The sequence below is a fragment of the Octopus bimaculoides genome, chromosome 14 (genome assembly GCF_001194135.2).
Source record: "Octopus bimaculoides isolate UCB-OBI-ISO-001 chromosome 14, ASM119413v2, whole genome shotgun sequence".
NCBI classification, from domain to species: domain Eukaryota; kingdom Metazoa; phylum Mollusca; class Cephalopoda; order Octopoda; family Octopodidae; genus Octopus; species Octopus bimaculoides.
Genome location: NC_068994.1, coordinates 46911470 through 46923502, shown reverse-complemented (window position 1 = coordinate 46923502; position 12033 = coordinate 46911470). Strand labels below are relative to the sequence as shown.

At 36.8% G+C, this 12033-nt stretch overlaps 1 protein-coding gene across 1 annotated transcript; it reads right to left on the bottom strand.

Annotated features, from left to right (window-relative positions):
- Window positions 1-4364: 4364 nt before the first annotated feature.
- On the bottom strand, window positions 4365-9988 carry LOC106876379 (coiled-coil-helix-coiled-coil-helix domain-containing protein 7). The gene is made up of 3 exons (XM_014924892.2): window positions 9656-9988; window positions 6584-6682; window positions 4365-4757 (listed from the first exon to the last, which is right to left on the bottom strand). The coding sequence occupies exons 1-3, from the start codon at window positions 9788-9790 to the stop codon at window positions 4653-4655; spliced, it is 339 nt and encodes a 112-aa protein (XP_014780378.1). The 5' UTR covers window positions 9791-9988; the 3' UTR covers window positions 4365-4652.
- Window positions 9989-12033: the final 2045 nt, after the last annotated feature.

The following is a 12033-nucleotide window of genomic DNA, read 5'->3' as shown; positions in this document are numbered from 1 at the left end:
ATATATTCCCTCAGTGGTTCTTTCTTCCTCTCTCTCTTACTGTATACACACTGTATTTTTGTGTGTGTAGAATATAAAAAATAAACTTTTTTTTTACGCACACACACACACACACGCATACGCACAGAAATGGCAATAAAAAAAAAAGCATTATAAAAAAAGACATGCTGCCAAAAGTGTGTGTGTGTGTGTGTGTGTGGGCGAACATAATGAAATAAACAAACAAAAATAAAAACAACTTGAACAAACAAATAAGCCATTTACCATTTTTGTGATTGATTGGGAAAAATGAAAATATCTGTGGAATAATTCTCGTTAAAAATCTGCAAAAAAAAAAAATAACCAAACAAAAAAAACAAAAAAACAAACAAACAAAAAGGAATTTTTGTTTTTTTTACACATTACTGTTTTACCAGATATCAAAAGTGATTCTGATATTTAATGTGCATTGAGTTTTAAAAATTTTTTTGTGGCATATACATACTTGCATACATACATACATATATATATATATATATATATATATATACATACATACATACAAACATGCACATACACATATATACATCATGTATAATTTATAAGTATATATAATTATATACATAAACATATAAATATGTATATATGTCATAATATACACAATTTATAATAATTATACATACGTACATATATATATAAATGTATACACACACACACAGATATATGTGTGTGTGTGTGTGTGTATATATATATATATATATATGTATGTATGTAGTCTATGATAGATGGTTGGTTTCATTGCTTCTATTGGTTCCGTTGTTGCTCTTGTTATCTTCAGTTACAGAAACCAAAATTTAAAAAAAAAATTTTTTTTCAAATGTACAAAAAAAGCAACTCAGAAATAGTTTTTTTTTTTTTTTGTCCTCCCACATATTTAAAAAAAAAAAAATTTCTTCTTTATTTATATATGTTTGAAAATTTTTATTTGATAATTTTTGAAAATTCTTTATTTTTAGATAATTTTAAACAATAATTCCTGAGATCAAGAATTTCTTCATTGCTCATGGCATTAAACATTTTTTCAACTCTTCTTTATGGTTCTTCGTTGTTTAGCCCTCTTGGAATGGAACAAAAAGCTATGATCAAAGACACTCCATTTATGCCCATTCCATCTTTTCTTTTCAGATATATGTTAACTAATATAGTAACATCCAATGTGACGTTTGATTTTTTTTTTTTTAAGATTGTAGAGCAGACACAGACACGGCGATGCGATAAAGAAATTTGTTACACAACCATGTTCTTTCACTGCACAGAACCTTGGGCAAGTGTCTTCTATTATCACTTCTGAGTGACCAATATCTTATGAATGAATCTGGTTGATAGTAACTGTGTAAAAGCCTGTCCATTGTGTATGTGTATACCATCATCATCATCATCATTTAGCATCCATTTTCCATGCTGACATGGGTCAGACGGTTTGAGAAATTGTTAAGCTGTACCAGGTTCCTGTCTGATTTGACTTGATTTCTACAGCTGGATGCTCTTCCTAGCACCCACCACTCCAACCACTGCGTTTTTTAGTGTTATGCAACATTTATAACTCCTTTCTGTAATCTATAGTGGAGGCGCAATGGCCTAGTGGTTAGGACAACGGACTCACGGTCATAGGATTGTGGTTTTGATTCCCAGACCGGGCGTTGTGAGTGTTTATTGAGCGAAAACACCTAAAAGCTCCACGAGGCTCTGGCAGGGGATGGTGGCGAACCCTACTGTACTCTTCCACCACAACTTTCTCTCACTCTTACTTACTGTTTCTGTTGTGCCTGTAATTCAAAGGGTCAGCCTTGTCACACTGTGTCACGCTGAATATCCCCGAGAATTATGTTAAGGGTACACATGTCTGTGGAGTGCTCAGTCACTTGCACGTTGATTTCACGAGCTGGCTGTTCCTTTGATTGGATCAACTGGAACCCTCGACATCGTAAGTGACGGAATGCCAACACACACACGTAATCTATATTATCATTGACATAGATAAGATCTTACAAAACATTATCTTGTTTGTAACTTACATTTTCATTAATTTCAAAATTGCAAGATTGTCAAAGAAGTCAACCATTGTCAAATTGGTGATGACTGTTATGAGCAGGCCAGATTTTTTGAAGACCTTTTTCAGATCCTTCCTGAAGTTGTTCATGGTGTGGCTGTTCATATGGTTTGTGATTGTCAGGTCATTATCCTTATACAGGGCCATGCTATGGGAGTGTGTGCACTTCCTTAAGGTATCTAGGATAAATAACCTGATGAGATCAGCAATCTCAGGCTCCTTCATAGCTTTCCATGGATATGTCAAACAGAGGATCACCTCCCTTCTTCATGCGACAAGAATCATCATGAATCAAGATTGACTTTCTAACATTGATAAAGATTCTGATATTGAGGACACTGAAATTAGTGAATTGCTTACCAAGATCTAAAATCCTCAGGAGGAGAGACTTCGATATTGAAGGATAGAAATTCACAATATCAAACAGGGTGAACATGCAGGCTGCTTTATTCTTGATGCCATGGAACCAGTCAATTATTGCAGTGCTCTTTGGATCAAATCTGTAACCCTTCTAATACTGAAGCTGACAGTATCGAGAATACCCTAACTTACTATGCCTATTTTGCTCTTAGAGTGTTTAATCAATCTGTGTGTAGGATGAGGAAGTTGTGTTTATGATCCTTAAGTATGATGGGGGGCAGGGACACATAGTAAGGTGATCCACACAATCCTTTATATTTAGAAGGGTAGCCAGCTCTTTCACTTCAGTGTTTATGTCAATGTATGTAGAAGTGTTTGTTTTTCATACATTTTGGTGATTGTGTTTATAAGAAGTCGTATGTGTGTGTGGAAGGGTCTGTCTTGTATATGATTTTTGTTCTGCCAGTGACGATGTACATTAGGGGATTGTTTCATTTTTGCTAAGTAATTGTTTAAAAAAGTTAAGAACAATGCCCATATCTTACCTTCTTTATCATGCTAAGTCATTTTCAAAGTTCTCAATGACCTTTACCTAGGGAGGGCATGTTTGGAATTTAAAGTCAAACTTGTCTGTGGGTGTGCTGGTGGATGGATTCTCAAAGAAGACTTTCCAGTGCATACACTTGATAATGCTTTCTGTTTTCTTGGTGAGGCATATTAAAAAACATTTCCTTGGTTGTATTTGGATGTCTTTTAAAGAGTACAGCAGCAGTTGTCTCTCCTAGACAAATGAAAGAAAGTGACACTCAACACTTGCCTGCTCCATACACCTGTAGCCTGCCAATTCTATCAGCCTCTTTTAGCTGAACTGCTAAGTAGTTATGGAGATTTAAAACACACCAACAACGGTTGTCAAGCAGTGGTGGGTAACAAGGACACACACAACAAGCTTCTTTCAGTTTCCTTCTATCAAATCCACCCACAAAACTTTGGTCAGTTCGAAGCTATAGTAGAAGACACTTGCCCAAGGTGCCATGCAGTGGGATTGAAACCGGAACCATGTGATTAGGAAACAGTCTTCTTCCCACACAGCCATGCCCGTGCCTATGTCCAAAGTGTTCTCACATTTTTTTAAGGCATGATTTGACCATGATTTGACCATGGTTTGAAGAAGATTTGGCTGCCATTTATGCAGGTTAAGTATTTGAGTATAAACTCCAGCATGGGTTATGAACAGGTGAGGATTGATGGATGGTACCTTGCCGTGCATTGTGAATGGGGTAAGACTGAGGAAGAGATGGATAGAAGTGATGAGGATTGATCTTGCAATGTTAGGGATTACAGATGAAGTGACAAAGAGCAAAGATGAATAGCATTATGATGTAAGGCAAACATGTCCAATCAATCGATGCCAGTATGGAAGAAAAGAAACCTCAAATCTAAGGATGATGATCAGCACTGGATTAACCCATTAAGCAAAATAAGCATGTGCTTAGGGCATCAAAGGACGGGGGCGCCACAGAAAATAATTTCATGCATTGATCCTTTGTTAAGCAATATCAATTTCTTTTGTTGTTCCTGAGACAGCCATCTTACTTGGCTGGTTTCAGTTTGGTCTGTCTGCGTAACGAAATAAGCTCCATCCCTTATTTGATAGTTGATTGTTTGTTTTTGATTTTGTCGACTGCACACCACAGTAGGGTTAGTTGGTCAAGAAATAAGTTCCATCCCTGATCTGATAGTCGAGTGGTTAACACTTGGAAGGGATGAACGACATCCATCCAACTACGAAAATATAATTATTCAAACAAAAATGCCATCATATCAGTGTTAGTATGAAAAGAATGGATGTAAATATTTAAGGCAAAACAATATTTTAGCCAAGTTGGTGATACAGTTCATTGAATCAATTCCATTGTAATAACAGACATCAATTTTATTGATCCTGAAAAGATGAAAGACAAAGTCATTCTAGGTGTGATTTGAACTGGAATAAAAATTAATAAATATAATAAAAAATAAAATAAACTATTCCACTGTTCTATTTTTTTTTTTGTTAGGTGACACTATAAAATGCTGTTACAAACACATACTAAAGAGGATTTTGTGTCACGGCTATCTCAGGCTGGATTGCATTGCTATGAATATTCTGAGGTATTACAAGTCCAAAATGACAGTCCGATCTCAGGAATGGAATCAGCTCTTACAGTACAGGTCCAAATTTAGCCTTTCTGACTTCCTCTCGATCTTCGATTGAAGGAAGATAAGGGGTTATCCCAGCTCGTTTTCGTTCCCTGACAATGGCTGACTGTGGTGAAGAAGAGAAAAATAAGGTTAAAAAATGCGGAAGAGAAAGCAAGGTTTATTATTGGTCATGAATATGAGAAGTTTTTGGGAAAACAATGCTAGCATGAGTATGAACCATATGCTGTATATTTATATATGATATTCTTTTACTTGCTTCAATCATAAGACTGTAACCATGCTGGAGCATCACCAGCTAAGGTGTAGTCAATTAGATCAATATTAATTAACCACAGAAGTATGAAAGGCAAAGTAGATGTGCATAGGTGATATTTGCAGTCAGGCAATAAAGGAACCATCAAACTAAGACCCTTGCTTGTTGTTCATTCACCTGTCTTATGGGGACGTAAACACAGAAACACACATGTATACACACACAACGGCCTTCTTTCAGTTTCTGTCTATCTGCCAAATCTATTCACAAGGCTTTGGTGGGCCTGAGGCTATAGTAGAAGACATTTGCCCAAGGTTTCATGCAGTGGGATTGAACGGGGAACCATGTGATTGTGAAGCAAGCATTTTACAACACAGCCATGCCTGCATCTATATAAAGAAGAGTAATTTGAGGGAGATTCGACTTCTATTTCTGGCATATCAAGAGACCATGCAGAGGCTCCTTTCATTCACTCATAATGTGAACAAGTGAATGGTAGTTGTGTCGTTCTGGTTTGAGTGTAACAGTTTGGTGAGTAAGTAGAATATAAAAAAAGAGACCCACCCATCCAAATGTAGATAACTCAATCAAAAGTTACCTCCCTTCAACAGCAAACTACGGATCTCGCACAACGATGTCTAGTTTTCTCAAAGATGACTGAGAGAGGAGGAGGTTTCATATGTTTACAAAGTCCCATTGTTTTGATGGCATTAAGAAAGGAGAAGGACAGTTTGAAGTCCTTCATAAAGTCGAGTAGGCACTGTCAAGGAAGAGCAGAGATTTGATAATTTAATGTTTAGAATAATGTAAATTTGCACACCATATAAAATATTTTAAGTATCTGGTTTTGATATTCTTTAATACAATTTTGTATCAGTTCCAGTCATTTGATTGTGGCCATGCTAAGGCACTACCTTCAAGAGTTTTAGTCGAGAATATACACCTCATACTAGTTTTGGGTCTCCTGCGTAAGCCTTTTGAGAATATACACCTCGTACTAGTTTTGGGTCTGCTGCGTAAGCCTTTTGAGAATATACACCTCATACTAGTTTTGGGTCTGCTGCGTAAGCCTTTTGAGAATATACACCTCATACTAGTTTTGGGTCTGCTGCGTAAGCCTTTTGAGAATATACACCTCATACTAGTTTTGGGTCTGCTGCGTAAGCCTTTTGAGAATATATACCTCGTACTAGTTTTGGGTCTGCTGTATAAGCCTTGGGGGCCCATGTAGCATACACTCTAAGCATGCCACTGACAAGTTATCATTTTAGGGAGATTTATCTGCTATGTCTAGCAGTTTGAGCAAATATGTAGAGATTCCATCATTAGGGTAAAAAAAAACCCACTTACTCTTTAGCTCCTTAATATTCACATTATTCTGTCAAATGTGATATTTATTAACATTGTTTTGAATTAATCATGCATTATCTCATAGCCTCAAGATTTTGATGATAGGTTTATCTTTAGAATAACATTGTAAGGTAGGTGTGAGAGGTTTGATCTGTCCAGTTTGAACCTAAAACAGGTAAAATATTTGGGTGAGATGTGCCTGTTTTAAATGTGCCTGGGTTAAAGTTGAAGAACTTATCCACTGGCATGGAAACTTTCAAACAAGATGTTTTGACCAGACATTGGGAAAGAATTATCTGATCATAAATTACCCAACAGAAACTTACCCAAAATTCTCGACAGTTGCGATAGTTTGTAAAATATTTCTCACATTTATCACGTACATAGCCATTGTCATCGAGACATTTGAAGGACATCAGAGATTCCTGTAGAAGTAAAAAAAAAAAAAGAAAGAATTTAAAATCTGAATTATTGCTATTTCTTTGTTTTGTTTTTAAACCAAACATACCTGCTTAAAATGATATATAAGAATCTATAACACTAATGCAACACTGTACAGGCACTTCCGTCCAGTTTAGACATTCACAAACAAGGTCTCATCTGCTCAGCTCAGACCGGTTGTTCTCAACAACCATTTTTTGCTAAAATGCCTCTTTTCAGCTTGTAAAATCATCAACACACCATCATCATCATCATTTAACGTCCGTTATCCATGCTGGCATGGGTTGGACAGTTTGACCAGGGCTGGTAAGGCAGGGTGCAGCACAAAGCTCCATGTGTCTGTTTTGGCATGGTTTCTATGGCTGGATGCCCTTCCTAATGCCAACCACTCCAAGAGTGTAGTGGGTACTTTTATGTGCCACCGGACACAGCTGCCTGTTGTGTGACACCAGTATCTGCCACGACTATGGTTTCACTTGGCTTGATGGTCTTCTTCTTAAGCATGGCATATTATGAAAGGTCTTGGTCATTTGTCATTGCCTCCATGGGGCCTAACCCTTGAAAGGTGTTTTTTACATGCCACTGGTGAGACAATTTTTTACTCTTCTCCCATCAGCTGTATCAATCTTTGGTGTAAAGGTATAGATGCTTGCTTATTTTTCAATTTTCTATAAAGTCCCAAATGGGTTGTTATAACTTCCTTTGAGAATAACTGACCCAGACAAACATAAAAAAAAAATACATACAAAACAAAAATAACAGAAGCATAAAATATCCCTTTAGTGCCAAACAAAATACCAAAATGCATAATAACCAGAAATAAATGCACAAGAACAACAACTGTTGCACTGCTCCAACTAAGTCTACCTTTCGCAATTCCTTTGTGTCTGATCCTAGGATCTGTGAGTAAATGTTAGCCAAAAAAAGAGTCTCAATAGTTGCTTTATCTGAAAGACATAGCAGCTAAATCTCCATCAAATCACATTCAGTCATCTTAAAGGACTCATTTGGTAATGTAATCCTAGAAACATCATTATCATCATCGTTATATGTTTGCTTTCCATACTGGCAGAGGTTGGATGAGACTCTTCTGCTTTGTGAGATGGGTTAGAGAACCGAAGTTCAATTTTTGGCTTGCTTTAACAGCTAGATGCCTTTCCTAACACCAACTGTTTTGCAGAGTTTACTAGGGGCATTTAATTAAGGCACCAGTACTAGGAAGGATTGGGGTGAGAGAGTAGTGGATAGTAAGAGGTGAGTAAATGTTGATACCTAATGACCTGTAGTGGGTATAGGTAGAGTGTATGAGGTACCTGTAAGGTCTGATGAGGTCCCTAAAATATATACATTATGTCTTGACCCATTAGTGTTTAAACTGGCCACATCCAGCCAAAATATTGTACCTGTTTTGTGTTTAAACTGGCCAGGTTCAAGCCTCTCATATCTACCCCACAATGGTAATCTAAAATAAACAATCACATAAATGAAATTTCAAGGCTACAAAATAATGCAGGATAAATTTGAAACAATGTAAATAGGTAAGCATTACACCTGACAAAGTAATTTGATTATTAAAGGGTTAAAAAAAACCCTTCCATTCTTCACTATCGTCCACCAACCATGCTTTCACCTCTCTACTATACTCCACCCTTTAACACCTCTTTCATTCCCTATCTCTGCCAATGCCCTCTCATATCTTGACTGTCGGAAGGATAAAAAAGGATAAAATAGCATAGATGAACTGGTGATATTTGAGCAGAAAACAGAATGGAAAACACATAGCGATCCAAGAGAATAAAACAAAATTTGTAATCATTTTTGCCAGCTACACAAATGAATGCTCTTGCAATAAAGAAATTTCACCAAGTTCTTTACTTGCGAGAGATGATGAGAAATAAAGAGATAGATAGAGAGACAGATAGAGATAGGTAGACATAGATAGAGAGAGAAAACAAACAGTTTATTAATAAAACAGTTTTCTTAAATGATTTCAAATTTTGGTAAAAGGTCACCAGTTTGGGAGAAAGGGAAGATCATTAAATCGACCTCACTACTTCATTGATATTTTATCTTATCGACACCAAAGTTGACTCCGGCGGAATTTGATCTCAGAACGTAAAGAGCCGGATGAAATGCCACTAACCATTTTAACCGGCGCGGTAACAGTTCTGCCAGCTCGTCTTCTTATCAGCCTTACTATATGGACGATAGACATTTACAACTTAATTCGCTATTTGTCTGAAATATCTCACCACACTGAAAACTACAGATCGAGAGGACACCATCAAATGTAAAATATAATAAATTACTGATGAAAATCTTTAAGAAATATGAAAGCTAGTTCGTTTCTTTACTGAGGTACGCTTTACTTCAAGATCGCCCGGCGCCAACTTTCATCTACAATTATGTAATACATCGAGAACCTCAATAACAGTGCCGTTATATCTCCGTTCGAAACAACAACAATAATAAAGATTATTTATTAAAAGACTAGTGGTTGAAGGTCAACCGAGATCAATCGTCCTTAATACTTGTTCCCATTTTATTAATTACTTATCCCGCAATTACAGGATAATTGAGGGGATAAAATTAACGGCAAAGTCAACTAATTGAAATATCTTTTGAAAATATAAGTGTTTATATAAGGATAGAATAATAAGAATTTTCTTTTTGTGAGACTGTGCATTTGTGGATTCACATTTAAAAATCAGTGCTATTCCAGATGAAGAATTAAAGTAACTGAAGTTTACGATTGTTTAGCCAAGAGTCAATTCTGACAGAGTAAGCAAGCAAGCCTATAATGGAATATACATTATCCAATGTATCACTCCCTCTTTTTTCAAGACGGTTGTATGCGATTTCAAGATTTTATGGTTATTTCTAGGAGGTCGGGTAACCACTTAGAGGCGCAAACAATTCGTTACCAACAGTTGACTGTGAGAAGTTAATTAACTTACTCTGACACAAGGGTTAGTTTCTTCATTGTGGGCTCTGGTGAATTGTCTGCCTTTAGTTTTTTTCTTGGCATGGTTTGAGTTCGTTAAACGGCCAGGTTCCGTTTCCAGCTTTTCTTCATCTTTTGGTAATGACATTGGAACAAAATAATTATGATTTGCTGCTCCGTTGCATGGATGGAACCGCCAGGTCGCGAATGACACAAATTACTACTGCATGGAGCGTTGTGTTCACACTAAAATACTCCCCCAACTGAAGATGTTCTGTGTAGACGCAAAATAAAGAATTAGATAGGAAAACGAAGGAAAATCTCTCCCTACCACCCGTCCCTAAGTTTCACTTAATATGAGAGAAATAAAATACTTGAATTATTTTCTAAATGTATATTTAAAGAAGAAAACAAAATAGCACTTAAAAATAATTATTTTTAAAGTAGATTTTGGCGATCTTTGGTTCAGATAGTTACACAACTGCGGGATTGAATAATTAAATGCCAAAAAGAATTAATTCTGAGTTATTTTGGCAAATAATGATTCCCGAGTTAGGCGCAACACCAGCAATTTTTTTTATTGGAGGCAGGATGGGGTTAGACAATTGCATCGACCCTAATGGTACTTTTAATGTTATCGCCCCCGGGGGATGAAAGGTAAAGTTGACCTCAGCTGAATTAATAATGTAAATATTTCCATATAATGTATTAGTCAGAGTGGCGTTTTCATCTTGGTTGTTGCTTTTCCCCTACATTTCGGCTGTTATACGCTCCGGCTTTCTTCAGGTGTCTTGTGACTCACTTAGTGCCTTGCCTGGGATTGAACTCATAACCTCTAGGTGATTGCACTGCATTTCAGTACCTTTATCCACTATCAATACTAATGGTTGGTTATCCCCGGGTCTACATCAGTCGAGTAGATTTATCATCAAAGGTGTTCCAACCACGACTATCCCGTTTTTTCTCAAGCGTAAATGTATCTAGTATTAAATTCTTCGATGTGGCCTACCTTATTTTTAGACGGTAAGGTATGAGATTAAAGATATGGTTCGGCTGATATTTCTAGCAGGTCAAGCAGCTGCGTAGAGGTAGAGGGGGGCTCTAGGACCTAGAGTCTAAAATGAAAATGGGCGAGAATTTAAATTGCTGTCTTCTCACTGACAAGATTACACTGCATTTACTTTCGAAATAGTACGAATGGAAATCATGTGTTCGGATTAATATTTAGAGCGGGTCACTTTGTTAATTAACACCGTAAAATTAGCACGTCTCAGCAGAGATTTATCTCAGTTGTGTTTAACAACCACAGAATTAGAACAAACGAAGGGAGCTTATACGTGGTCGCTCAATCTGCTAGAAATAGTAACTAAATCTCTCCCCACCCCAGGCATACCTACACAAGTGTGCCCCTTCAGACATTGTTTCTTCATTGCTTTCAGAAGAATGAATAATTTTTCAATGAAATTTTCTACAGATACCGTTCAAATGGTGTAGATTACGATTATATCGGAATTTGACGTGAGAAAAAAAAAAAAAAAACTGACGCGCGCACACCAGTTTTTCTTTTTTTTTTCTTTCTCACATTAGATTCATATATAATCATAGTCTATACCGTTTGAAAGGTATCTTTTACTTGTTTCAGTCATTAGACTGCGGCCATACTGGGGCACCGCCTTGAAGAACTTTTAGTCGAATGACTCGACCCAGTACTTTTTTTTTAAAGCCTGGTACTTATTCTATCGGAATCTTTTGCCGAAGATACAGAGACACATTAAGCTACGGGGACGTAAATACACCAACACCGGTTGTCAAGGTGTGGTGGGGACAAAGACTGATACACACACACATATATACGACGAGCTTCTTTCAGTTTCCGTCACAAGGCTTTGGTCGGCCTGAGGCTACAGTAGAAAACATTCGCCCAAGGTGTCACGCAGTGGGACTGAACCCGGGACCGTGTGGTTGGGAAGTAAACTTTTTACCATACAGCCATAGAAAATTTCATAAAAGAAAAATATCCATTTTAATGAAAGTTAGGAGGAAACAAAATCAGAGTGGAGGATGCCTCTCATTCATATCATATCCTACCATCTTAAAAAAAAAAAAAATGGGTGATGGCACATCTAATAATTCAGTTCCAGATATTTTAGGGTTAGAGAAAAATAAAAAGCAAAACACTGCGCGATCTTATCTGTCTTTTATTTTTATTTATTTTTCTCCAGCTCTAATATATATGCTTAAAAATAAAAGACAGTGTGATGCTATCTAGTGAAGCTACGTGGCCCGGTGGATAGAGTGGTTGGGCTCACAATCATGAGGTAGTGAGTTCGATTCCCAAACCAGGCTGTGTGTTGAGTTCTTGAGCAAGACACTTTACTTCATGTTGCTCCA